At 52.7% G+C, this 26,088-nt stretch overlaps 1 protein-coding gene across 3 annotated transcripts in view; it reads right to left on the bottom strand.

Annotated features, from left to right (window-relative positions):
• Positions 1 to 26,088, bottom strand: part of LGR6 (leucine rich repeat containing G protein-coupled receptor 6) — a 108,222-nt gene that overhangs the window by 47,757 nt on the left and 34,377 nt on the right. For all 3 annotated transcript variants that reach the window (XM_046679936.1, XM_046679937.1, XM_046679938.1), the window contains exon 4: positions 24,894 to 24,965. In XM_046679936.1, the coding sequence (XP_046535892.1) occupies positions 24,894 to 24,965 (72 nt within the window). The remainder of the gene's footprint in view (positions 1 to 24,893; positions 24,966 to 26,088) is intronic.

The following is a 26,088-nucleotide window of genomic DNA, read 5'->3' as shown; positions in this document are numbered from 1 at the left end:
TGTGCTAATGCCCAAACCACCCCTTCCCTCCATCTGTCAGGAGAATTGATGGATGTGCAAGAACCCCAGAAGGCAGAGAAAGCGCTTCCTTTGTCTACATCAAAGGGTGACACCTGAGCATTGCTCCAAGCCATTCCCTGTGTTTTAATCGCAACAATACATAAAGATAATTACCCGCCCTGCAGAAAGAAGGCAGAGAGGAACTCTGTGTGTAGCCTTTATGAGTTTCCCCTGAAGACAGACCTTCAGATCTGGGCAGAAGGCCAGCTTTGTGGGTGACAATCCCGGAATCCTCGGGTGGAGACTCAAAAAGCCATCTCATCCTTCCCCCAGCCTCCAGCCATTGGATTCTAGACATCAGGCTGGTTTCTGGGGACCTTCCTGGGCTGTCTGAGATATGTTTGAGTGCTGGATCCTGTGGTTGCTTGGGGCCTGGATGCTTGCCCTTGGCAAAGGGCAGCTGTGGTTGATGGAGGAAGAGGCAGATGGGGATTTTCCCAACTTGCCTCTCCAGAGAGAGGGCAGTGACATCAGAGATTTAGGGAACATAAGCAACAGCTCAGTGTTTTAAAGATATTTGAAAGCTGTCCTAGCAGACTCTGTAGTAACAGGTATCAGGAAAAACCAAGCCACATATTAACATTTCTAAAAGTGCCCTAGGAGGAGGCTGGAGAAGAAGAAAGGGGAAAAGTCCATATCAGTTCTGGCTTCTCTAACACAGTCCTTCTCACAATCGATTTTCTCCTCCCTCCTTTCCACAGGCTCCCAAGCTCCTTGTGGACCAGGATGAGAACTAGGGAGCTTACAGCTGTGTGGTATCAATCTGCTCCTCTCCAACCTCCTTACCTCCCTTCCATCCATCTATCCATCTACCCGTTCATCAGGCTGTCCATCCATCCATCCATCTATCCATCCATCTGTCCATCCATCCATCCATCTATCCATCCATCTGTCCATCCATCCATCCATCTATCCATCCATCTGTCCATCAATCCATCCATCCATCCACTCTCACAGACTAGGAGAACCATCCCGAGTGTTGTGATCTGTCTTCTCTTGCTCAGAGTCATCCCTGGCTTCCAGTCAACTCCAAACCCTTTAGCTTGAGCTTAAGATTCCTTCCCTGAAATGACTCTCTCAACAGTCTCATCTCTCAGAAGTTCCCTCCATTCTCCATTTCATCTGGGAACTGTGCCTCTCTCCCTACCTGCTTATCCTAGAGTTCGTGGTTTAGTCCTTTATGTACCTTTGTAAAGGTTGGTGCTCCTGGTTGAAATATGCTTCTCTCTCCTCTCTTCCAAGCTCTGCTTAAAACTCCTCTCCTTCGGGGGAGCCTCCTGTCCTAACCCCACAGCGTGCTGGGCTCTCCTACACTCATCATCTTCTTGGTCTTCAGTGATCCATAAGTATTCAGTGCACCCCCACCTGTGCTGAAACCATCGACAGAGGGGGACTAAACATAACCCCTCTCCTCTGGTCGTGGAGGGAAATGAAGGAAACGAGTAAAACACATTTAAGTCATTTCCAGTTAAAATGGAGGAAAACTTAACCACCTTCTCAGTAAAACACTGAAGGACATACAAAAAAGAGATGAAAACTTAGACCTTGACCCAAGCAACACTTAACCAGAATCTGACAACATCTCTGCTAACCCTGAGGTCAATAAGACTATGGAAAATAGCGGCTAAAGTGTGGTATTCCCGTGTTTTGCCTTGTAAAACCTGGATAGAAGATGGGAAGTCATTTCCTCCCTCCCCATCTGTTTATTCTAATCAGAATCCAGAAAACCGGACAGCCATGTCCCCACACTGTGTGAGTGATGCTTTTTGGGGTAGCCAGTGTGCCATCCACCACCACCACTCCAACCCCCATTTCCATATTCGCTCAGAGACTTCAGCTCCCTGAAGATAACATGGCAGGAAGAAGGGGCAGGGACTGGAAGTGGCTCCTTCCTTCCGGGAGCTGAGTTTCCTCAAGGCAGGGGCCATCTGGTGGCAGATGGAGGAGGTTTGGAGGTCATGCGTCTTGAGATAAAGCAGCACTTCTCTACCATGGCTACAAAGTAGCAACACCCAAGGAGCTTTCTAAAACTCTCAGGCGTGAGCCTACTCTAGAATTTCTGAGTCAATTGGTTTGGGGAGGGGCGGCGCCTAAGCTAAATATTTAAAATTCCCTCCAGTGATTCTAATTTTCATCCAGTGGCGAGAAACATGGTGTAGCCTTCCATACAGTCTTTGGTTGAGAAAAGCAGAGAACCGCTCATTGGGTGAGGAGTAACATTCCACCACAGGACTCTGAAGCCACGCCACACGGGCACCTGCTGAGATGCTGAAAACTGGCCGGGGAACTGCACACACTGACCCGCTCTCCCTCTGTGTATCTGAGAAGCTGATTGAACTAGTGTCTGGAGGAGAGAGAGCAAAATTGTGGGAAAGTCACATCATCTCCTAGTGACAAATACTGCGTCTAGATCGGATTTTCTAGAGGAGAAAAAGCAGGGGCTCCAAGAGATATGGGCAAACCCATGTTCATAGCAGCATGATGCATAGTAGCCAAAACGTGGAAGCAATTCGAGTGTCTGTCAACGGTTGAATGAATGAACAAAATGTGGTATGTCCGTACAGCGGAATATTACTCAGCCGTGAGACAGAATGAAATGCCGTGAGAAGGAATGAAATTCTGCCACAGGCTACAACACAGGTGACATTGAAGATGTCATGCTAAGTGAAATAAGCCAGTCACAGAAGGACATACATGATTCCACTTATATGAGGTCCCTAGAGGAGTAAACTCACAGAGACAGAAAGCAGAAGGGTGGGTGCCAGGGGCTGGGGGAGGGGCCTGGGGAGTTGGCGTTTTAATGGCAACAGAGTTTCAGTTTTGCAAATGAAAAGAGTTCTGTGGATGGATGCTGGTAATGGTTACACAAGGATGTGAATGGACGTAATGTTTAAATAAGGTTAAGATGGTAACTTTTATGTTTTATGTATCTTATTACAACTTTTTTAAAAAAATAAACTTTTTAAAAAAGATAGAAAGAAAAAATTTAAAAGCAACATTAAAAAAAAGAATTCTCGGGGCTGGCCCTGTGGCCGAGTGGTTAAGTTCGCGCGCTCCGCTGCAGGCGGCCCAGTGTTTCGTTGGTTCAAATCCTGGGCGCAGGCATGACACTGCTCATCAAACCACGCTGAGGCAGCGTCCCACATGCCACAACTAGAAGGACCCACAACGAAGAATATACAACTATGTACCGGGGGGCTTTGGGGAGAAAAAGGAAAAAAAGAAAAAAAATAAAAAGAATTCTCAAGTGGGGCCAGCCCCGTGACATAGTGGTTAAGTTCGGTGTGCTCCACTAGGCAGCCCAGGTTTACGGGTTTGGATCCGAGGTACAGACCTACACCACTCATCAGCCACGCTGTGGCGGTGAACCACATACACAGTGGAGGAAGATGGGCACAGATGTTAGCTCAGGGCGAATCTTCCTTAGGAAAAAAAAGAGGAAGATTGGCAACAGATGTTTGCTCAGGGTGACTCTTCCTCAGGAAAAACAAAATTCTGAAGAACAAGCAAATGGTAATTCTGAAACCCAGAAAAAGATCAAATCTCTGAAAATAATTTATTACTAGAATGAGAAAAAAAATGCCTCCTCAATGAGGTATAAGAAATGACCTCTATGCAGTGGGAGCAAGGCTCCATAGGAGAGAAAGCTGAGATCAAGAACAACATCATAAAATGGGAGAAAATAAAGGTAACTTTCAGAGATAAATTGAAGTGCCACTGGAGGTGGGTGGGAGATGGGAGGTTGCATGGGAAGTGGAAGTTGAAACAGCCAAATTCCCATGTGCGTTGTGCATAATGAGCAGAACTGATGGAAAATGGAATCCACAGGGGGAAAATAAGCCTGGGACACTGTCCTCGAAGCCAGAACAGAAGGACAACAGGACGGAATCTATGAGAACAGAGATGAGGTAAGTAGGAGAGAGAACTGAATCTGGACTAAGAATTCCAGATATTCCGAAGGATGGACCCAGAATGAATGGAGCAGAGGCGCAAGATAGCAAAGACTGGGGAAAAAAAATTGAAGCTGAAAAAATATATTAAAAAAAAAGTTTATTGTGTTCCAGACAAACCGAACAAAAAGAGATTCATACCTAGACATATTCTGGCAAAATATTTAATTGTAAAGATAAAGGGGAAAAATCCTATGAGCAGTCATAACGCAGAGACAGGCTCTCTTCTAAGGAACAGAATGATGAGGTCTACCTCAGAACCTTCCAGCACACTACACCCCAGGGGAAAAATAGGATCTACAGGATTCTGAGAAAACTAGATTACGACCCATGAATTCTATATCCAGCTAGTTTGACAACCATTTGTGAAGTTCAAAAAATATGTTCTCAGCTATGGAAAGGGTCAGAAAACATACTACCCATGTGTTCTTCTGGGGGAAAAAATTACTCAACCATATACTCTAGGTGATCAAGAGAGATAATTAAAATGAAGAGGTCAAAAATGGGGGTTTCTTGACTTCCAGTTCTGGGTAGGATGGAGTGGCAGACACCCTGCCCTTGTGCCTCAAGTAACTGAAAACAACAGTCTCAAACTTGGACAACAGGCAGGCTGGCCAGTGATTCCTGAGAGAAGGGACACTAATGATGGGAGCCTTGAGGTCCCAGTCAGCACAAAGAGCGGGACCCAAAGAGAACCTGTGTTCAGTCTGAGATGGGAGAGAGTCCAGAGTTGGAGGAAGCCAAGCTGGAGCAGTCTGAGGGGAGAGTACCAAAGGGGAGGGGCGGAGGGAAGCAGGTAGAATGACAGAAATATCAAGGAAGCATAAAAAAAGTGTAAAACATGACAGAAATGAGAAAAAAATGCATCATTTATATTTTTCTGGAATATAACTCATTTCCTCAAAATCATTTAATGTTTTAGCACAGAGTGAAAAGATTTTGATGAAATGGATAATTTTCAGGCCCAAAACTGACTAAGAAATAGAATACTGGAATAGACCAAACACAGAAGAAATTAGAAGCGTTATCAAAGACTTTGCTTCTGAAAAAAAAAGGTCTGGGGCCAGGCAATTTATCAGTAAGTTCTTCCAAACCTTCAAGTGAAAAATAATCCTCGTGCTTTATAAACTGTTGCAGGAATAGAAAAAGCGTGAATGATACTCAATCCACGCTTTAAATTCAGTTTCACCTAACAACAGAGTCTGTCACTGAGAGCACAGGAGGTAAGTCATACCCCATTCTCATTCGTGAATACTTTATTAGGATATAAACATTCTAAGTGTAACACCAGCCACAGAATAATGCAATAAGAGCAATCTACCAGCACAAAGGCAGAGTAATCCCAAGAATACTGTGATGATTAAAATAACGAATTCTGTTACAGCATAATGGGTTCTGAGTCTAAAATCCCAATATATACTGAAAAGCCACCAGGAACATTCAACAGTCTCAGTTTCTCAAAATGATCAAGACTGTTTTATGTTAAAGGATATCAAGCTGGATACTTTATGAGAAAATATTAAGAGATTTTCTTATTAACACCCAGAACAAGATAAATATGTTCATTGTCATAATTGCCAATAATCATTCTCCTGAAAGTTCTGGCTAGTGCACAAGATAGGAAATAGAAATAAAAAGTATATTTACTAATTGCAAATGATATTGAATGCCTCAAAGTTCCAAGAGAATTAATGGTAAAACTTTTAAGATTAATAAAAGAATTCAGTAAAGTGGCCAGATACAAGATGGATGTGTACACGTCAATATTTTCCTAAATTCCAACAATAAACAGAAGAGACAATAGCGAAAACATCCTCTTCACATTAGTAATAACCACGAAGAAAGCTCATAAACAAACAAAATCCAATAAATATTGTGGAGTAATTCTAGCAAAAAATATATAGGTCCTTAACAAAAAAAACTGCAAAAAGATTACTGAGATGTATAAAAGATGTTTTGAATTAAGAGAAATAATTCCTGTATGAGAATAAATTTTAGAAATATGTAAATTCTCTATAATTTAATTTAAAGACTTAATATAATTCCAATTAAGATCCCAATGGGATTTCTTTTGGCAGGGGTTGGGGGTAGCTTCACAAAATAAAATCAAAGTTCATGTCATAAAATAAATAGATGAGAAAAATACAGCATAAAAATGGACTGGAACTTCCCCTATCAAACATTAAAAATACCTAATAAAAAACAATTAGAGTAAGATTGAAGGATATAAGGTCAATATACAAAAATTAATTGTATTTCTCCATACTTGCAATGAACAACCCCAAAATGCAATTCCACTTACAATAGCATCAATGAGAATAAAATTCTTAGGAATAAATTTAACAAAAAGTACAAAATCTATACTCTGAAAACTATAAAACATTGTTGAAAGAAATTCAAGAATATCTAAACACATGGGAAGACATCGCATGTTCCTGGATTGGAGGATTTACTGTTGTTAAGATCACAATACTCCCTAATTTGAACTGTAGATTCGATGCAACCCCTAGCAAACTCCCAGTATCCGTTTTTTTTTTTTTGCAGAAATTGACAAACTGATCTTAAAATTCATATGGAAATGCAAGGGAGCAAGAGTAGCCAAAACAATCTTGAAAAAGAAGAACAAAATTGGAGGACTCAGACTTTCCAGTTTCAAATCTTACTACAAAGCTACAGTAATGAAGACTGAACAGAACTCATAAGGATAGGCATGCAGATCCATTGAACAGAACTGAGCATCCAGAAATAAATTCGTATACTTACGGGCAGTTGATTATTGACAAAGGTGAAGACAAGTCAGTGGGGGAAAGGAACAGAACAGTCTTTGGGGTGATGAAAATGTGTTGGAACAACTGTCCATCTACGTGCGACACAATAAAATTGGACCTCTGCCTCACACCATACAAAAACTAACGCAAAACAAATCAAAGATCTAAAACTCTTAGGGGAAAACATAGCCATAAATCTTCCTGAACTTGGATTAGGCAATGGTTTCTTAAATATAATATCAAAAGTACAAGAAACAAAAGAAAAAATAGGTAATTGGATTTCATCAAAACTAAAATTAAAAGCACAAAATTTGCGATTCAAAGGACACTATCAAGAAATGAAAAGACAAGGCACAGAACAGGAGAAAATATTTGCAAATCATATATCTTATAAGGGACTTGTATCTAGAATATATAAAGAACTGTTACAACTCAACAATAAAAAAAAGACAACCCAATTTAAAACTGGGCAAAGGATTTGAATAGACATTTCTCCAAATAAGATAAACAAATTGCCAAGAAAGACATGAAAAGATGCCCAACATCATTAGTCATTAGGGAAACGAAAGTCAAAAGCATGATGAGATACCACCTCACACCCACTAAAATGGCTCAAATCAAAAAGACAGTAACAAGTGTGGGTGAGGATGTAGAGAAATTGATACCCTCATTAAATGATGGTGGGAATGTAAGATGGTGCGGCCACGTTGCAAAATAGTTTGACAGTTCTTCAAAAAGTGGTACACACAGTTACCATAAGACTCAGCAATTCCACTCCTAGGTATATACCCAAGAGAACTGAAAACATATGTCCACACAAACGTTCAGAGCAGCATTATTTATAATAACCCAAAAGTGGAAACAACCCAAATGTTCATCAAGTGATGAATAGGGAAACAAAATTCGGTATGTCCATACAATGGAATATTATTCAGCCATAAAAATGAATGAAGTGCTAATTCATGCATGAATACATATATGGATGAATCTTGAAGACATTATGCTAAGTGAAAGAAGCCAGACACAAAAGACCACATAGTGTGTGATTCCATTTGTACGAAATGCCCAGAACAGGCGAATCCAGAGAGATAGAAAGCAGGTTAGTGCCTGTCAGAGGCCCGGGGTAGGAGTAGGTGGGCATGGGGGCAGGGAGATGTAGAGTGACTGCTAGGGAGTAAAGGCTCTTTTTGGGGAGGCGGTAATAAAAATGTTCTGGAATTAGATAGTGGTGATGGTTGCTCAAGTTTGTAAAAATGCTAAAAGCCGCTGAATTGTCCACTTTAGAAGTGTGAATTTTAGGCTATGTGAATTGCATCCCAATTTTTAAAAGAAATACTTCAAGCTAAAATGATTACACCAGTGCTGTATAAGTATAATTTTGAAGGAACAATAAACCAGACCCCAACATAATTTGCAAAGATTTAGCGTATGTGTGTTCATAGAGAAATACACAGAGATGTTAACAAGCATTGTGTCTGGGTGGTAGAATCGTGGGTGATTTTTATTTTCTTCTTTTTCATTTTTTGTATTTTCTAAATTTTCTACGATGAGTCAGAACAAAAATAAACATGTTTTTTAAAAACAAAGTGCGTCAGTGTATAATTAAGCCCCGGGCTCTGGAGGGCTGAGACAGGGCGGCCAGCGAGGGACCTCTCCAGGAGCCCGCCTGCCGAGGGCGCTGAGGAGGGAAGGATTTCGGAGCGGGCAGCGGAAGGGGAATCATCGCCTCACGTCACCTTCTCTGTGCCCACCTTTCCTGGATCTCCTACCCAACCAGCCACCAGGTCCTGGCTATGGCATCTCAAGGCTGTGGCCGTGCTGCTGATGCTGTGGTCCAGGCCCCGTCCCGCAGTGGTCTCCTCACTGACCCCTTCGCTAGGTGCACTGTGCTCTCTCTGAGATGCAGGTTTGTCTCCGTGAAAATCCTGCAGCGGCCTCCGTGGCCTATGAGACAGTCCTTAGCTGGACTTTGAGGGCCCCAGCCCTCTCTGCGGACCCATCTCCCACACGCAGGTCCTCCCTTTCCGACAGGCTGGCAGACGGTGCTGCAAGCTCGAGAGCCAGGCCTGCACCCACGAGGCCGCCCTTCTTAAATCCAGCCTCCGCCTCCCAGGCCCCAATCCGCTGCCTCGCGCCTGGCTCAGCCTGCTCCCCTCTGAGCAAAAGCTGTCCTCTCAGCTCCACCAGTTCACCTTTTATTCCACCTTCCAGACCCACCCAGGTGCTGCCTCTTCCCCAGAGCTCTGCTGATCTTCTCAGCCAGGAGGGACCCCCACACCTCTTGCACTTCCCTCTCATCTCAGAAGCGGGGCTGTCAGCCCCGTGAGACCCCAGCCCTGTAACTCAGGGTTCCAAGGGCCACGGGTAGAATCAGATGATGTGGGTTTCCTGAAGTCCAGGGGACAGCTACCTGCAGCCGTGCGCGTTTATCTGCAGGCGTCTTGTGCTCAACCACTGTTTCCCTCCTGCTCTTCTGGGAGCTTCCTGGGAGAGCGACACAGTTGTGCTGCCGTATGGTGACACACCCCATCTGATGGTGGAGGGAATCGAGGACCCTGCTCTTTACGTCTGGAAACTCGGTGACAAGACTGACCCAGAGAAGCCCCCAGTAAACTCCCATTTCACGAGAGAGCTGAGCTTGGTTTGGACCAAGTGGGGATGATCATGGCCGTGGAGGGTGAGTTGGAGTTTGAGATTCCCGATGTGGATGGAAGGTTAATGTGGCCACGAGAAACGGTAGCCTACACTGCAGATAAGAAAGACGTGTATGAATAAAATGTCAGACCCCCTTCTTCACCAACAGGAGACTCAGGGCATACCCACGAGAGTCTGGAAGGGAGGCCCATTTTGGCCTCACTGCTGACCTGGACAGAGTAATTCTGTAGACTTATATTTAAATTATCTAAGTGTTTTGCCCTTTGAAAATAAATCTATAAAACCAAAAAAAAAAGAACAGGCACTATGTTGTCAAACTTCTCCCGCGTGCAGAATAGCGGAGGGAGTTGGACGTTAGACGGCTACGGACCCACCATCAGCTCTGATGCTGCCCTCACAGCGCCTGGGGTTGCTGGTGCCCAGCAAGTGTTAGCTCCCGCCTCCCACTGCACTCTGGACCTCTCGTATGCGCCTGCCGTGCTCTGGCATCTACTGTTTGTGAACATGTCCTGTAGTTCCCATCCGATCATAAACTCACGGAAGGCCGGCATAGCGAAGGTGCTCACTGTGGATCTGCACAGTGCAAGGGACATGGGGGGAATGATCCCCCCTCACGGCAGGGGTGACGGATGTCCTGGAAGGACCGTTCCTGGGGCCGGAGGTTGGGAGCCTGCATCCCTCTCTGGGTAACCTAGTTTTGCAGCAAATCCTGGCAGGGCATGAAGAACCACAGTCAAGCCCCAGTCTGTCTTACTCGGCTCCTCACGGCCAGGGTTTCTCCGAGCTCCCCAAATCATCCGGCCTCCGGGTCCCTCACTGATGGAAAATGATGCCACTGGAGGAGGCGAGGCTGAAGGTCAGTCTAATAACCACTGTGCACTGAGAACACACCTGCCATGGAGCCTTCTGTGCATCATCTGGTGAAGCTTCACAATGACCACTTTATTATCGCCCGTTCACAGAGCTGAGGCTCAGAATGTGTAGACAATCTGTCCGTGATCCTGCGTCTAGAAAATAGCCCAGCCGGCTTCCAAAGAAAACAGCAGCTTTTCAGAGAAGGCTCCTGAAATCGCCCTCCACCCTTCCAGCAGGAAGGGGACAGGTCCTCTGGGCTGCCAACTGAGCCAGGACTTGAGAACCCCGCTCCCTGTGCCTGGGGCCCCCCGGGCTTGGCATGTGGGGGCCTCGATGAAGGGCGGGGTGAGGGTGCCCACATGTGGGCTGGCACCCAGCAGGTGCCCCCCGATTACTTTCCTTCTCCCCTCTGAGTGTCCAAGACTCAGAGCAGCCTGGGCACAGTCAGAGTCAGAACACATGTCAGATCTCATTAGGAGGAGAGATGAGCCGAGGAGGGGACCCATCTGCCCTCGACTGGGCAGGGAGCCCTTTCTCAGAATTTTCCAGACTTGCCAAAAGGTTACCACTTAGCATCCCAGCCCCCCAATTCTGAAACCACGCCTCTAGACCATACTCAAGGGTATTTACTGCCTGTGCCAGTACCCCGCCCCTCCCCAGCAATCTGAATTCTGATCAGGTTCCCTCCGTGCCCCTGGCAGTAGGTCACTCCTGGCAAGCTCCAGGTCCAGCAGGGGCCTGGCAGCCTTTCAGCACCAGCAAAGAGAAGACAGATCTGCCTGGACCTTTCCTGCTCCGCTTTGGCCAGGGCCTCCCCTCCTGCTGTCCCGGTTATGAAGATGCCTGGTCCTGGTACTTAGTGTTTGCCAGGTGCCCAGGAGGCTCAGACTCAGATGGAATCAGTCTAGGAGGGCTTCCTGGAGGAGGTGAGTACCGCATTGATATAGGCATTATGGAGACAAGGCTTGGCAGAAAGGAAGAGGAAAGCCACCCTAGTCTGAGAAACAGTTTAAGCCACGGCTTGGCAGCAGAAGAGGACACATTCGGGGAGCTGGGGAAGACGGGGTAAGTGACACTGTGGGAGTGCGTGGAGAGCAAGGACACCGAGGTGAAAGGCAGATTCGCCCCAGCTAGGCGTTGGGGTCTGCGGGTGGTGTCTGATCAGAGGAGCGAGATTAGAAAGTGGGGCCACCGGATGACCTGGAGGAGCCTTGGGCCCCCTTCACCACGCCCCTCAGGTCCACTCTGCTCCCACAAGCAGAACTAAGAATTTTCAGGGGCGACCTGGTTTACTTCCCGTGTCCCCCACTACCCCGCCGTGCACTCCAGACCATGCTTCCTGCTCAGTCCTCCTTCCCCCGCCCCTTCGTCCAGGTGGGCTCCTCCCCTGCAGGCCAGATGTTCTGGAGGGCTTTTTTATTAGGCCCTGCAGGCCCCAGGTTGCCAGATGTGCAGCTGAGAAGCAGGTTCATGGGGGCTGGGGGAGCAGGCCGGGGCTGGGCCGGGGCCCGAGGCAGCTGTGTTGGCCCAGACGTCCTGGAGTCTCTCCGAGGAGGCCCAGCCCAGCTGGAGCTGACAGAGCAGGAAGGAAGCAGGAATGGGCTGGGGGAGCGTCCTGGGGGAATAGAGCCTCCTGGCTCCCTGTTGGGGTGGCCCCAGAGCTCCTCTTCCTCCCCACCCCCACCCCACCTGGAGCCCCAGGAATCACGAACATCCCCGGCTGTCAGCTGTGGGAGGTGTTCCCGGGCCCTGCCTCTTCATTTTAGGAAGATCTCAGGCCCCACAAGGGCTGCGGGGTGGCAGGGACAGAGACCATCCCAAAGGGGCAGGTAATTCTCAATTATGTTATTCTTGGCTTTGGAAGGCACTGCATGATTTCCCCCTTCTGTCTTATTTCAGCTGATACACAGACTAACGTGCAGACCCCAACCCCACACCATCATCTGGCGGAGGCCCACAGCCGCCCTCACGCCTTCTCTCTGCAAACACACAGCACAGGGCGCCCCCTCCCAGCCAGAAGCTGCAGCAATGTCTGTGTTAGGCCCTGAGCTGTGCTCCTCTCACTTTAAACCCCGGGGGCCACTTTCACGCCCTCCCTCCCTTCTGAAGCCCCTCCCGGTCCCCTGCCTCCCCGCCTCCCCTCCAGTGGAGGGCAGAAAGGGCCCTCCTCCCCTCGAGTTCCCTCCTGTCTCAGAACTTCTCGGATGCGGTCAGAAAGCATCAGAGGAAGGTGGGAGGCAAAAAGTGGCCGTGGGAGCACAGACCTGAGCATCGGACACATCTGAGCTTAAATCCCGACCCCCACCCCCTTCTCACATATCGTGTGCTATCGGGCAAATTACATAACTTCTGACCCTGTCTCCTCATTCATTAATTGATTCATTTACCAGCAGAGACCACTCAGCACCTAGTATGTGCCAGGCGCTGTACTGGGTGTGGGGAACCCTGAATTAAAGAAGTGAACTCAGGGTGTAGAGGGAAGAGACAACAGGAAACAGGGGGCTCGTGGAGGTAGACCATGGGCTGCTCTGTGAGGGCATCGCAGGGGCCCTGAATGAACGTGGGGTCGGAGAGAGCCTCCTGCAGGACGAGACATTTGAGCTGAGACCTGAAGGATGAGGAGGAGGTAGGTAGGGGAGAGAAGGAGAAACAGAGTGAGCACTCCAGGCAGAGGGGGCAGCACAGAGCAGGAACAAGAGAGCTGCGGGCAGCTTAGTCTGCCTACAGCATCAGGGGACGGGGAAGGAGTGAGAGAAGGGGGCCAGACAGCCCCTCTCGGAGCTTCCCCAAGGAGCTGGGCTTTGTCTCCAGGGCATTGAGAGCCCCTGAAAAGTTTTAAGTAGGGGAGTGGCAGGATAAGATTTGTGTGCTAAGACCCACACGACTGCAATGTGGGAAAAGATGGAGGTAAGTTCAGAATGGAAGCAGGCCCAGCTGGGGGGCCGTTGCAGCAACCCGGGCAGGGGACAACGGTGGGCAGACGAGAGTGGTCACCAGGGAGAAAGGGAAGAGGGTTGACTCCAGAGGAATCAGGATGCACAGTCTCTGGGACTTGACAGATGGGACGTGGGAGTGGCGAGAGATAATCAAGGACCACAGCCAAGGTTCTGGATTAGGGAACCATTTCTTGAGACAGAGAATGCTGGAGAAGGAATATTCACGGGAGGGAAGATGATGGTCATTTGGGGAAATGACTGGTGGGTCATTAAGTGGAGATTCCAACAGGCAGCTCATTGCACCATGTAGGCTGGAGCTGTAGTCTGGGGGAGCCACCAGCACAGGGGTGGGAACTGGTCCACAGGCAGAGAAGAAGCTGCCCCGGAAGAAATTGAAGAGTAGACGGAGCAGAGAGGCAAGGAGAGAGCCCCAAAGAATCCTGTCATTTACAGGACGGGCAGAGGAGAGGAGCCTACAGAGAAGATGGAGGAGTGGAGAGAGGGTGGGGAGAGAACCAGGCCGGGTCCAGAGCACAGAAGCTACAGGCAGAGAGGACTTCCAGGAGAGTGGTCAACGCCATGGCTCCATGTGATGAGATCACAGAAGACAGGAGCCTGTGGGAGTGGGTGCAGCGAGGTCCAACGAGGGCCTTGGTCAGAAGTGTCTGGTGGCCGGACAGAGCCACAGAAGCCAGACTGGAGGTGAAGAATGGAGGCAACTGGTGTGGACTGTGAAGGGAGGAGAGACAAGGTGGCAGCTGGAGGGCGCTGGGGCAGAGGTGCTGTGCTGGTTGGTGGTCCTGCTGCTGAATGGATGCCGCCTGTGGAAGGCGCCTGGCGTGCTGTCTATCGAGGGAGGTGACCAAAGCAAGTCCCCTCCTGCTTTCCCTCCCTTCCGTCTCCTGCCTTCTCTCATCTTCTCCCCCAGTCTTGTCCCAAACTGCTTTGGCTCTGAGGAGAGGGATGGGGCTAAGGTCACCAGAAGGTGCTGCGTTCCCCACTCTGAAGTCCATCAAGGCAGGACACCCTGAGAACGAGTGAATTTCTCCAGGAGACACGGGGAGGCACTGAGAGCTTGGGGGGCCAGACCTGCCCCTTTTCCTTGGGAGAGATTGCTTTCCGAGGGGTGGATGGTGATCTCCTGTCTGTGGGCTCCCGGGACAAGGCTCAGCAGTCCTTCAACTGTCGCCACCCCACCAAACGTGGGGGACATCTCTCCTCCCTCCCCACCGCGCATGCCCTCCGAGGGTCCACAGCGGCTCCAGACCAGGCCTCGCTGGGGCTGTTCTGTTGAAGGGCGGGCAGGGAAGGAGTTGGCTCCAAGTCCAAAAGCAGGTGTTGGGGCTAACGAGGGAGGAAAGTCACCTTGGCAAGAGTCCTGGGGTGGAGTCTGTTCCAGAACAACCGAGCTAACAGCCATCTGGTTGAACTGGTCACAGAGGCTTTAAATAGATGGTCCCTGTTCAGAGGGAAAAGGCACCTGCAGGCCTGGCCTCCAGCCGAGGGAGCCACAGCGCTGCCACTAACTCGCTGGATGACCCTGGGAACGTCACCCCCCTACTCTGCTGCATGGCTCCCTCACCTGTAGAGGAGGCAGCTGGACTGGGTGACCCCCAGCCCTCGGTATTCTAGGGTCCTGTGGTCTGCGGTGGGCAGCCTCCACCCACGTGGCTTCTGCTGGCGGCCGGAGCCGGAGCTGGTGTGCTGGCCGCCTCTTGCGGCGGGTGAGTGGATTTCCCCGTTCCGGCAAGCGGCTGGCCGCCACCTGGGCTCAAAAGCCTCATAAACGGTGGAAAATTACGCAGACTCTTGAAAAAGATCACACTTTCCCAGCCTCCATCCCGTCCTCTCCCACCAGGAGGGCTGCGGGCTGGGGAAGGGGGAACAGGGGGCGGCCAGCCGAAGGCTAGCTGCAGGCACACACTGTGATCCGCGCCTTCCCTCCCCGCCTCTGCGGACGACTCCAGGCCTTCAGTGGGACAGAAGCCGATGAGGGGAGTGTGACTCTGAGGGGCTTTCAGAAGAACTGGTGGAGCCTCTTTCCCACCCCGTGGTTATAGACAGCTGCGGAACTCTCCCAGTCTGACCTCTGTCTCCACCTGCATCCTCCAAGAGGTCAGCTGGTACATCGCATTGCCCCCAGGCAGGTCCCCAACCAAACCAATACAAGCCTCAAGTTTCCATCCCATGTGTGCAAGTGACTGCGTGGGCATAAAAAGGGCTTTGAAGGCCTGAGCACTTTGCAGAGAAAGCCCCTGGGCCTGGTGGCAGGGGGCACGGAAAGCCGATAATGATTGCTACCCATCTTAACTGAGGGTTCGAGAGACAGGAGGGTGTCCAGAAGCTCTGGGACAAAAGAACAGTGACTCTGAAATTTTAATTGCATGCTAACTGCCCAGAAAGTAGACGGTCGGGTCTTGTTAAAATGCAGATTCCGAATCCCTAGGTCCAGAGCGGAGCTGGAAAGTCTGCCCTCCTCCCATGGGACACTGATGCTGCTGGTCCATGAACCGCACTTTGAGGAGCAAGGACCAGAGCAGTGGCTCCCACGTCTGGCTCTGTATCAGATATCACCAGGGAGGACTTTTTTTCTAACTGGAATCCTGGGCCACAGCTCTCAAGATTCCTACTCAGGAGTTTTGAGAAAGGGCCTGGGCATATGCTGTCTGTATGCTTCCCGAGCGTCGTGAGGCGGACTTCACACCCATGGGCCTTCAAGTCAGATGAGCCATTCGCCACTTCTGTGATCAACTCCCTAAGCCTTCATTTCCTCATCTGTAAAACGGGGATCAAGATACCTCCCTCAGAGATTCATTGCAAGGAATAAAGATGATATCTGCTAAGCATTAGCTAGAGCTTGGTACCATAGTAAGTATTCAACAAACATTAACCGCCAGTACGATTCTTATTACACACACACTGGGCTGCACCTGGTTCTCATCATTTTTGTCAACTCCCTTTTAGCTTTTATATGCTAATTTCACATCACTTTCACTTGCTCTGACTTTTCTGTCTCAGAAGGCGAAGTCCGTAGTGTACGGGAGGAGAGGAGTGAAGACAAGGGTCTGGGTGTGTGTGACATTCCCACATGAAACCACGGGCCACTGAAAGGCAGGGCCTTGTTTTCTTATTGATCTCAGTAACTCCTCTGTCAAGCATTTCAGGCACACAGCAGGGCTTGAACAAACCAACCAATGGTTGGATGGATGGATGTGTGGATGGATGGATGGAAGCATGCATGGATGTGTGGATGGATGGATGATGGTTGGATGGATGTGTGGACAGATGGATGATGGATGGATGATGGATGATGGAAGGATAGATGGATGATGGATGGAGGGATGTGTGGATGGATGTGTGGATGGATAGATGTGTGGATGGATAGATGATGGATGGATAGATGTGTGGATGGATGTGTGGATGGATAGATGTGGGGATGGATGGATGATGGATGGATGGATGTGTAGATGGATGGTTGATGGATGGATGGATGGATGTGTGGATGGTTGGATGATGGATGGATGGATGACAGATGGATGGGTGATGGATGGATGAATGGAAGCATGGATGGATGTGTGGATGGATGGATGGATGGATGATGGATGGATGGATGGTTACATGGATGCATGGATGCTTGGATGGATGGACACAAGTGGTTGGATCTCCTCCAGACACATCCCAAACCCAGGCCAGGGCTCTGCACTGACATCAGCTGCTCTGGAAGGGACATTCATTCAGGGAGGAGGAAACTTGCTTCTGTCCTCTCCCCATGGGGAGGAGGTCGCCCCACCTCTTGGCTCTGCCTGGGGGTCATGTGTACCTGAACCAAATCTGAGTTATCAGCTCCCCCACCCTGGGTGCTCCTGCCTCCCTCAGATCTCTCAGGCCTAGGCCTGCAGGAGCTCCATGGGGTTCAGGGGGGCAGAAGGCCTGAGGAGATCCACAAGTCTGGACTGAGGTATTCCCTGAGGGGCCGAGGCACCACCCAGCTCCTGGGTGGCCCCGCTTGGGCCGACTGTATCCCAGACCAGCATTTATGGCTGGAAGAACCTCCACAGGATTCCAGGGCCCAGCCCACCACGGACACTCTCCTAGTATCTCCAGGAGCCAAATTATCCATGTTCAGACCTTCATCATACGAAGGGGGCTGCCCGCGTGCCGCCCACCCACCTACCTCAGAGCAGCCTCTGCCCTAGACGCATGTAGTAATCAACTCCCGGAACCTTGGGAGATCCAAATGCAGCAGCATATAATCATGGAGCCCGAAATAGCCACGCCAGGGAGGCATCTGCCACCTCGTGTGTCCCTGGGGACCCCTCAGCCGGGCCCCACAGCGTGGCTGGGCCTCAGGGCCCTCTCTGGTTGGCAGGCAAGTTGGGTGGTACTGACGACATTCACTGGACACCGGAAGAGCTCAGAGTAGCTAGGGGCTTCTCCACCGCATTCTGAGCATCTTCGAGATGGGGCCTTAGTCAGAGCGGCTCAGACCTCAGGGCCTACTTGCTCCCTCCTCCCACCAGCCTTTCTTTGCCAGATGCCTTCCCTGTAGCACAGCTGGCTCACTGGCCACTGATCTCGCCAAGCCTCCTCTTTCTCTCTGACTCAAGCCTCGCACTCTCCTATAAGACCCAGGCTTTCTCTCCCTCCTCTGCTATCGTCCTGCCCCTTGTAGTAGGTGAATGGTGGCTCCCGAAAAGAGATGTCATTGTCCCAACTCCCAGAACTTGTGAACGGGACCTTATTGGGAAAAAGGGTCTTTGCAGACATAATTAAGTCTCTTGAGATAAGATCACCTGGATTAACTGGGTGGGCTCTAAATCCAATGACAGGTGTCCTTATAAGAGGCCACAGAGAGACACAAAGAGAAGAGAAGTCCATGTGAAGATGGAAGGCAGAGACCGGAGTGATGCAGCCACCAGGAATGCTAGCTGCCGATGGAAGCTGGAAGAGGCAAGGAAGGAGGAAGGAAGCCCTGGCGACACCTTGATTTAGGACTTCTGGCCTGCAGAGCTGTGAGGGAACGAACTTCTGTTAAGCTACCCAGCTTGTGGGGATTTCTGTGGCAGCCCTGGGAAGCTAAGATGTGCCTTTTTTCCATGATTGGTTCTTCATCTTCAGTGCATCAGAATCCCCTGCAGTACCTGTAAACTCAGACTGATGGTCCCACCCGCAGAGTTTCTGTGCCAGCAGGTCCGGGGTGGGGCCTGAGAACGTGCATCTCTAACAGGTTCCCAGGCGATGCTGGGCTGCCGGTCCAGGGACCACACTTTGAGAGGCACTAGCCTCGAGTTTTATCCGTGACTGTCTTAGTCCATTCTCTCCCCCAAAGGCACCTTCCCCACCCCCCACAATGTCTTCCTCCTTCCCTCGGTGCCCAGGAGATCAGAGAAAACTCCCCAGTCCCACGGGCAACTGGCTCCTTCTCTTGAAATCACCGGGCCTCCCACTGGGGCCTCTTGAAGACCTGCTTCGAGGAGGCTGTGAGGCGAGGTGAGCCACGAGCGAGCGGACTCTTCTGGCCTCACCACAGAAACCCCTCCTTAGTCCAGCCCTGGCTCCATCCCTAACCCACAGGGAATATCGGGGCTGGGGGCCTCCTGTCTCAGGTCTGCCCGTAAAATGGCCCATAAATGCAGGAGCTACTCCTTACAGGGGTAAGAGAAGAGCTGTTTCTGGTGAAAAGCTCCCAGAAATGTCTTCGTGCTCTTCACGAGCCCATGGTTATGAGGCACAACCAGCCTCACGCCCTATCTCAAGGGGTCTTCGAAGGCTCTGCTCAAGGCCAAGGGTCTCTAGGGATCAATGCTGATGTTGAAGTGTGAGCAGCCCCTGGCCCCCAGGTGACCGACATTGTCCCCTTGTTGTGGACTGAATGTTTGTGTGCCCCCCAGTTCCTATATTGAAACCCTACCCCCCAAGGTGATGGTATGAGGAGGTGAGGCCTTTGGGAGGTGAATAGGGTTAAACAAGGACACGAGGGTGGAGCTCTCACGAATGGGATCAGTGCCCTCACAGAAGTCAGGGGACAGCTAGCTCCCTGTCTCTGCTGTCCCCCAGGTGTGAGTACAGCGGGAAGTCCACTGGCTACAACTCGGAAGAGGGCTCTCACCTGAACTGGACCGCATTGGCGCCCTGATCTCAGACTTCCAGCCTCTAGAGCCTCTAGAGCCACTAGAAATAAATTTCTGTTGTTTATAAGCCACCCAGTCCACAGTCCTTTGTTACAGCAGCCTCAAGTGAGCTCCACTCCCCTCCAGAAGCCCCGGGGTCAGGGCAGGAGCAGGCAGCCCAGGACCCTCGAGCACCCCCAGCGGAGAGCACAACCCCTGGGGGCAGGTGCTCTGGAAATGCCCTGGTCCCCAGAGCCCCACCAATGGCCCATTGCCCAGGGCCCGTCACACGCATCCAGGCCCCGCAGGATGGCCCGTGTTATGTGCGTGGACTGAGCCAGGTCACATGGGCTCTGAGTCTGGCTCTCCACCTGCTAGCTGTGTAACTTCCACCCAGTCACGTCTCCCCTCTGTGCTCGGTTTGCTCGTCTACAAAATGGGGTGATGAGACTGCTGGCAGGAAGCCCCCCACAGCAGGACTGTGAGACAGTGAGAGCAAGCCCCCAAGTGTGGAAAGCACCATCGAAGAGCTCGTTATTATTATTCTGGTCCTGAGTCTGGGGGAACGACTGTCCACTGGAGGGGGGTCAGAGATGTGGAATGAGGGGGCTGGTCTGGTCAGAGGGCCTTTGCCTTAAGCTCTCCTGGGAAGAGCCCCAATCCTGGTCCTCGCAGACCCTCAGGCACTGGGCTGGGGAGGTAGCCCTTTCCTCCTGGAGGAGCTGAGGCTATTTGCTCCTCATCCACCTCACAGACTCCTGGACACTGGAGCCGTTCAAGGAGGACACTCTCCAGTGCACAGAGAACAAGGACCCAGAAAGAGCAGGCACACAGCAGTCGTGAGCCGTTCTGGAACAAGCCAGCAACCCCGTGAGGAAGTCCTTGTGTCTCTACGGCATGACATCCTCTTGGGACTCCTGCCTGCCAATCACCTCATCGGACTCTCCCGTTTAGAGATGGGGAACATCAGGCTCAGAGAGGGTAGGTGACTTCCCAGGGCCACACAGCCAGTCACTGACACAGCCAGGCCTTGGATCAGGTCTCTGGACCCTAAAGCATTGTAGCTTAGACGTGGCACCGAGGGACAGAGGTTCAGAGCAGGGGCCTCCGGAATCAGAGCTAAAGGAGAACGCCCGCTTGCTTACGTCCTGCAGCTGCAGCCCGGTCTTGGGCCGGTCGCTTGCATTTCCCGGGCTTTAGTCGCCCGGTCTGTGAAGCGAGAATGGTGGGAGCTCCCTCGCAGGTCTGTGAAGCGAGAATGGGGGGAGCTCCCTCGCAGGGAGTGCGGGTCAAGCGAGACATGAGATTGTGCTCAGCATTCTGCCCGGCCCCCCGCCCCCAGCCCAGCTCCTTCCCATGCACACGGGCACCTGCACATGTCCCCCCACCCTCACTTCTCGTGTCCTCGCCACGGCAGGCAGCCGGCGTGCTGGAGATGGGCGGCTCTGCTGAGAGGGTGGTGGGGCCGCTAACTCTGGTTTCTGCTGGGGGTCTCGCGCTGCTCCTCATTCGTTCCCCAGCTCGGTGCCCTGTGGTCTGTTTCCTGCAGCCTTCCGCAGGCCGTCCACGACTGGGCTCTTGTTCTGTCTTCTCCTTTATTCCCGCCACTGTCCTTTCTGGGACCAGCCAACCTGAGCCTCCCGGCCCGCCCGGCCCAGTCCTGAGTTGTCTCTGAGCAGTTTTCTCTTTTCCACATTCTCCCCTGCTCGCCCTGCCTCCCCCGCCCCCCGTTTCTATTTTCCCCCAGGCTCTGCTGGCTTCCCATGGTTTCTCTTGGCCTTGGCTCAAGCCTGCCGTGACATGTCTGGCACTGCCATCCTCTCCCTCCCACGTCGTCGGGGAGGGAGCAAGTGTACACAGGGGGGGCTGCTGTGGGGCTGGGCTCTGCCCACCCAGGTGTGAAGCCAAAAGTCTCATGTGCCATGTCCAACTGGGTACCTGGGCCCCAGCCCCGCCGCCGACTCACCCAGACCCACTTCCGACGGCCCCAGTATCTGGACGGCTGGTGGGAAGTGGACCATGGACGGAAACTGCACTGAGCTGCCAGGGACATATGTGCACGACCCTCCCTCTCGGAGGCGAGGAACAGCCTCCTCCAGGGACCTGAGCCCCGAGGCGGGCCTGGTCTGCTCTGGGGAGGATAGCCCGGCCACAGGAGGGGCATGGGCAGGGATGGGTCCCTGTACTGTACTCCCCTGATCTACTGACTTCCAACAGGAAGGAGGAGATTTCTATTGGCTGGAACTTGTCGGGTAGGAGGGGGGCCGCCCAAGGCTGGCCATCAAAAGAGGCTTCCCTTGTGGCCGTGACAGAAAGGGACAGCAGCACGGCACGGTCACCCTGCCTTCCCCAGTCCCTGGCTCTGATCCCTGTTCCCTCACTTGGCAGTGGAGGTGGCAGTTATTAAAGAGGTTTTTGTGAGGACAAAATCAGATCTATGTCAAACATCTCACGGGGTGCTGGCACACGGGGTGCTCGAAGCATTGCCATTTGCTCCCAGCCTCTCCTGTCGGCCCAGCAACTTGGGCCTGGCTTTACTGTCATGAAACTGGAGGGACCTGAACGAGGAAGGACAGAGCCTCGCCTTGAGGTCCCAGCTCCCCAGAGCTCAGGATGCAACACCTGCAAACAGAACCTCCACGCCGGGTCATGCACCCTGCTCTTCTCCCTGACACGCACACACATGCACGCACACACACACACCGATGTCCTAAGGGTGGAGTGACTAGCCTTCCACTTTGTCCCAGATGCTCGGCCACGCCGGCTGCAGACACCTCAAACTCAGCACATCCAGAAGGGACCCCAGCACGGCTCCCGTCCCCGTCCCTCCCGAGAGAGGGTTTGCATTCACTTACGTCCCTACCGAACTCTTTCCACCTGCCAGGCTCCCGGGGACCGGCCTCTCCGTCCCCCCAGAGGCTGAAGCTGGAGAACTGCCTGTCCCCGTGCCTCCTGCTCTCCCTCAACCCCGCACCGGTCACCACTGCTGCCCATAATGATGATGGAGCAGCGACGAAAGGCGCCACCCTCAGTCTTTCAGGCGTATTAGCTCATTTCGCTCTGTCCTGCGGAGGGACACAGACACTGTCACCACCTGCATGCTACTAACAAAGAAACAGGAGCACAGAGGCTAGGCAACTCCCAGGCCTTACAGGTGACACATGAAGAGGCTGAGAGCTAAGCCAGAGTCCCGAGGACATGGCTTCTTGGTATTTCTAGTCTGTCCCCTTTCCCTTTTGCCCTGCGTCTGCCCTTCCCTCGACGGCTGTCACAGTCCCTTGGTCTACGAGCACCCTCACTGGCCCCCACCTCAGGCTGTCCTCTGTAACTGCTGCCAAAGTAAGTTTTCAATGGTGCAGGCTCTATCACATTGCTTTCCTGCTACAAATCCGACTATGGCTCCCCAGCGTCTTAAGCTTAAAGTCCAAACCCTTAGCAAGGCTCATGCCTACTTGTTGGGCATTATCTTGTGCTGATTTCAGATCTCTCTCCACCACTGCCCCTCCCACCAGTCCCCCAACATGCTCAAGTCCAGCCAAGCTCGCCTCCTTGCAAATTCTCTAGAACCCACTCCGTTCCCTCTTATCCCCGTGTCTTTGCAGGTGCTGTTCCCTCAGCCCGAAACGCCCTTCCCTGCCTCTTCAGTTGACTGACGCTAACCCTTCAAGTTGCAACTCGGGTTTTCCCTCCCCAGCGATGCCTCAAAAATACACGCAAAATGAACGGATGGATGACTAGTCAGACGTGTGGAGTCTCCTTCTTCAAACCCCACGCAAGTTTACTGCCTACTTGATCTTCACGACAGCCCTGTGAGATAGGCAGGGAAGACGACTATCCCCAACTCGATGGCAGAGAAACTGAGACACAGAGAAGGTACAGGACTCCGTGGTCAGAGTCAGAGCCGGGATGTGATGCGAGGTTTCCACCTCCCAGCCCGGCGGCCCGTCCCTGCCCTGACCCGCGGGCGGCAGGGAGCCACAGGGCTGCAGGAGAAGGTAATTACCTGCTTCTCCCCGCACAGGAGCCCGACCTCTCAGAAAGTGCAGGGACAATGCCCAGTGGGGGTGACAAGACCTTCGGAACCCCTGAGCGCACAGAAGACGTGACTCAAAATTAAAAAACTTAACCTCACAATAAGTGCGAACAGTCCTGCGACAGCCCGTTTTCCGCTGTGTGGACCCCTTCGATGCTTAGGAGGCCATGTCACACTCTGCCCCCGTTCCTGGTGGCTGCCCCTGCTTTGCTGGAGCCCTGACAAACGAGTGGTGGGGCGACACGGGCTTCATGGCCTTCCATCTTCCCACGTTGGCCTCTAGGGGCATGCGGGGTTGCCACGCCCTGTTCAGGGGTGACTCTGGGTAGGGGGACAGGAGGTGGCTGAGACCAGGGCCCAGCGTCTGTAGCGACAGAGGGCAGGAAGGGGAGAGACGAGCAGTGCTGGGGGCCGGTCTGCCACTGGGGCGAGTGGGGCAGCCGGGAGCATGGGGTGCAGACACACACGCGGGAGGGGAGGGACAGGTTGGAAAGCCCTGAGCGTGGGTGGGCGTGCGCAGCCAGCTGGCCCCCATGGCTGGGCCTCTGTTCAAAGTGGAATGGGGCCTGAATGTGGGTCTGGGGAGGAGGCCACCCTTCCCACCTCCTTGCTCCTTCCACCCAAGGAGAATCAGGACAGTCAGAGTTGTCCGACTTCCACATCCCTGGACGGCCAGGGACCACAGCAGGACCCACAGGCCGAGGAGACCAGAGGCCTCTGTCCTGACCCGTGGAGTGCTGTGCCTCAGTGTCCCCCACTGGCTAGATATCATGCCCAGTCCCGTCTCCCAACTTTGCTTTCTCCCAAAATATCTATTTACTCTCCCATCAGAAAATGCTGAAAATTCTGAAAATTCAGTACCTGAAAATTCGGTTGGTTCAGCAGACACATATTAGGCACCTCCTAGGTTCCAGGCCCGTGATGAGCACTGTGTGGCTAAAACCCAGCCCCCAGCCCTAGGATCACACAGCCGCGCTGAGCACCTGTCCCTCCCGCCCTGGGCTCCGTCTTGCTTGCACGACGCCCCTGCTGGGCAGGATGGGAACTACAGTGCTCCTCGGAGGGACACCTCTGTCAGGGGGGCCAGTGGGCCCTAAGGAGTGGAAATGCCTCTCTGAGCCTAGCTGCCCCCCGACCAAGCCTTGGGGGCCAGCAGCGCAGGTGGAGCAGACTGCCCCTTCTGACGCTTCCCAGCCCCCGCCCCAGGCTCCGTGGCAGAAAGCCAGACACCCCAGGACCACTGCCAGGGTGGCCCCAGCTAGGGAGGTCCCATTCTCTTCCTGGGGGGCGGGGGACAGCTGCTTTGGGTCCTTCCTTACCCGGAAAGCACACACGAGTGTACACACACACACACAATGACGACAACAGAAAACCCAAAGAAACCAAAGCCTGGAGCGACACGCTGTCTGGAACATGGAGCAAGAGAGGGGGCCGCAGAGAGGAGGGAAAGCGAGGCGGGGGGCTGGACAGTGACTCAGGCCCCAGGAAGCTGGCTCCCCGGCCCGCCCAGCCCTCGAGTGACTCACAGAGACTGCAGGCTCCTCAGCTCCCCCAGCGCCTCGGCGGGCACTCCTGCCAGCTCGTTGTTCTGCAGCATCCTGTAAGGGAAGGAGGGCTTGAAGGACCCGAAGGGCTGGGGCCTCCTCCCTCGAACCTGCCCCACCCAGGCCCCTCCCTCTCGTCCCGGCTTCAGAGCCCCGGTGAGAGTCCTGGTCCAGCCCTGCCCTGTTCATGGGGGTTCAGAGGCTGTCCACGCATTGTGGTTGCACGCGGGGCTGGCAGAGGGCTCAGGAGGGCTTCTGGGGGAGGCAGCCCGGAGAGGACCATGGAGAAGAAGCAGAGAAGATGTTCTGGGAAGCAGCGGGGCCGGAAGTCAGACCACAGGTGCTTCTATCGCATTTGGGCAGAAAGAACGTGGGGAGAGTAGGTTTTTCTCCCTGGGCCTCAGTTTCCCCATCTGTGCAGCTGAGAGGCTGACGCTGTCTTTGGGGAAGGGGAGTATGTGCATGAGGGCAAGACCCCCCGAGGTGGCAGGACCCCGGGCAAATAGGTTTTGTGGAGTGCCTGTCTCTGGAAACAATCCTAGGCACCCCGGATCAGCGTGCCACACCACGGCAACGGCCCAGCCTCACACGACCTCACGAAGGGAGTGACATGCCAGCCAGTGGACACGATCCACTCAGCAGGCTGCTGTCCTGGAACTGGCCCAGCCACAGGTGCCCGGGATGACCCCAAACGCAGGAGACCCGGAGCAACTCGGGTTGCAGGGGAGAGGGGAAGAGAGCACAGAAGAGGAGGAGGGGGGTCTGGGGAGCCCCTCCAGGTGGCCCTGCTGACCCCACCTGACCCCAGGCATCAGAGCGGGCCTTAGAAACTTTGAGGAAAGTACTCCAGAGCACAGGCAGTCCCCGAGGACAGCGGCCCTGGGCAAGCACCCTGACTGCCTGGTTCTAAGGCGAAGACGGAGGGAAGCCCCAGGGAGCAGCTGCCCTCTGACCCTCTCCATCTGTGGGCTCTAGACCCGGGCCCAGGAACCAGGAGAAGGGGGCACAGGCGCAGCCCTGTGGGGGTTCAGGAGATGGTGGGGGAGCAGGCAGGAAGGAAGTGGCCCTGCCCCAGGCAGAGCGAGCACAGCCCTCTTGGCCACCGGGCAGCTTCTCATCCTCATGCATCCGGGCCACGCACAGCACAGAGAGGGCCACACACAGCACAGAGAGGGGC

The sequence above is a fragment of the Equus quagga genome, chromosome 12 (genome assembly GCF_021613505.1).
Source record: "Equus quagga isolate Etosha38 chromosome 12, UCLA_HA_Equagga_1.0, whole genome shotgun sequence".
NCBI lineage: Eukaryota > Metazoa > Chordata > Mammalia > Perissodactyla > Equidae > Equus > Equus quagga.
This window is presented reverse-complemented; position numbering and strand designations above follow the sequence as displayed.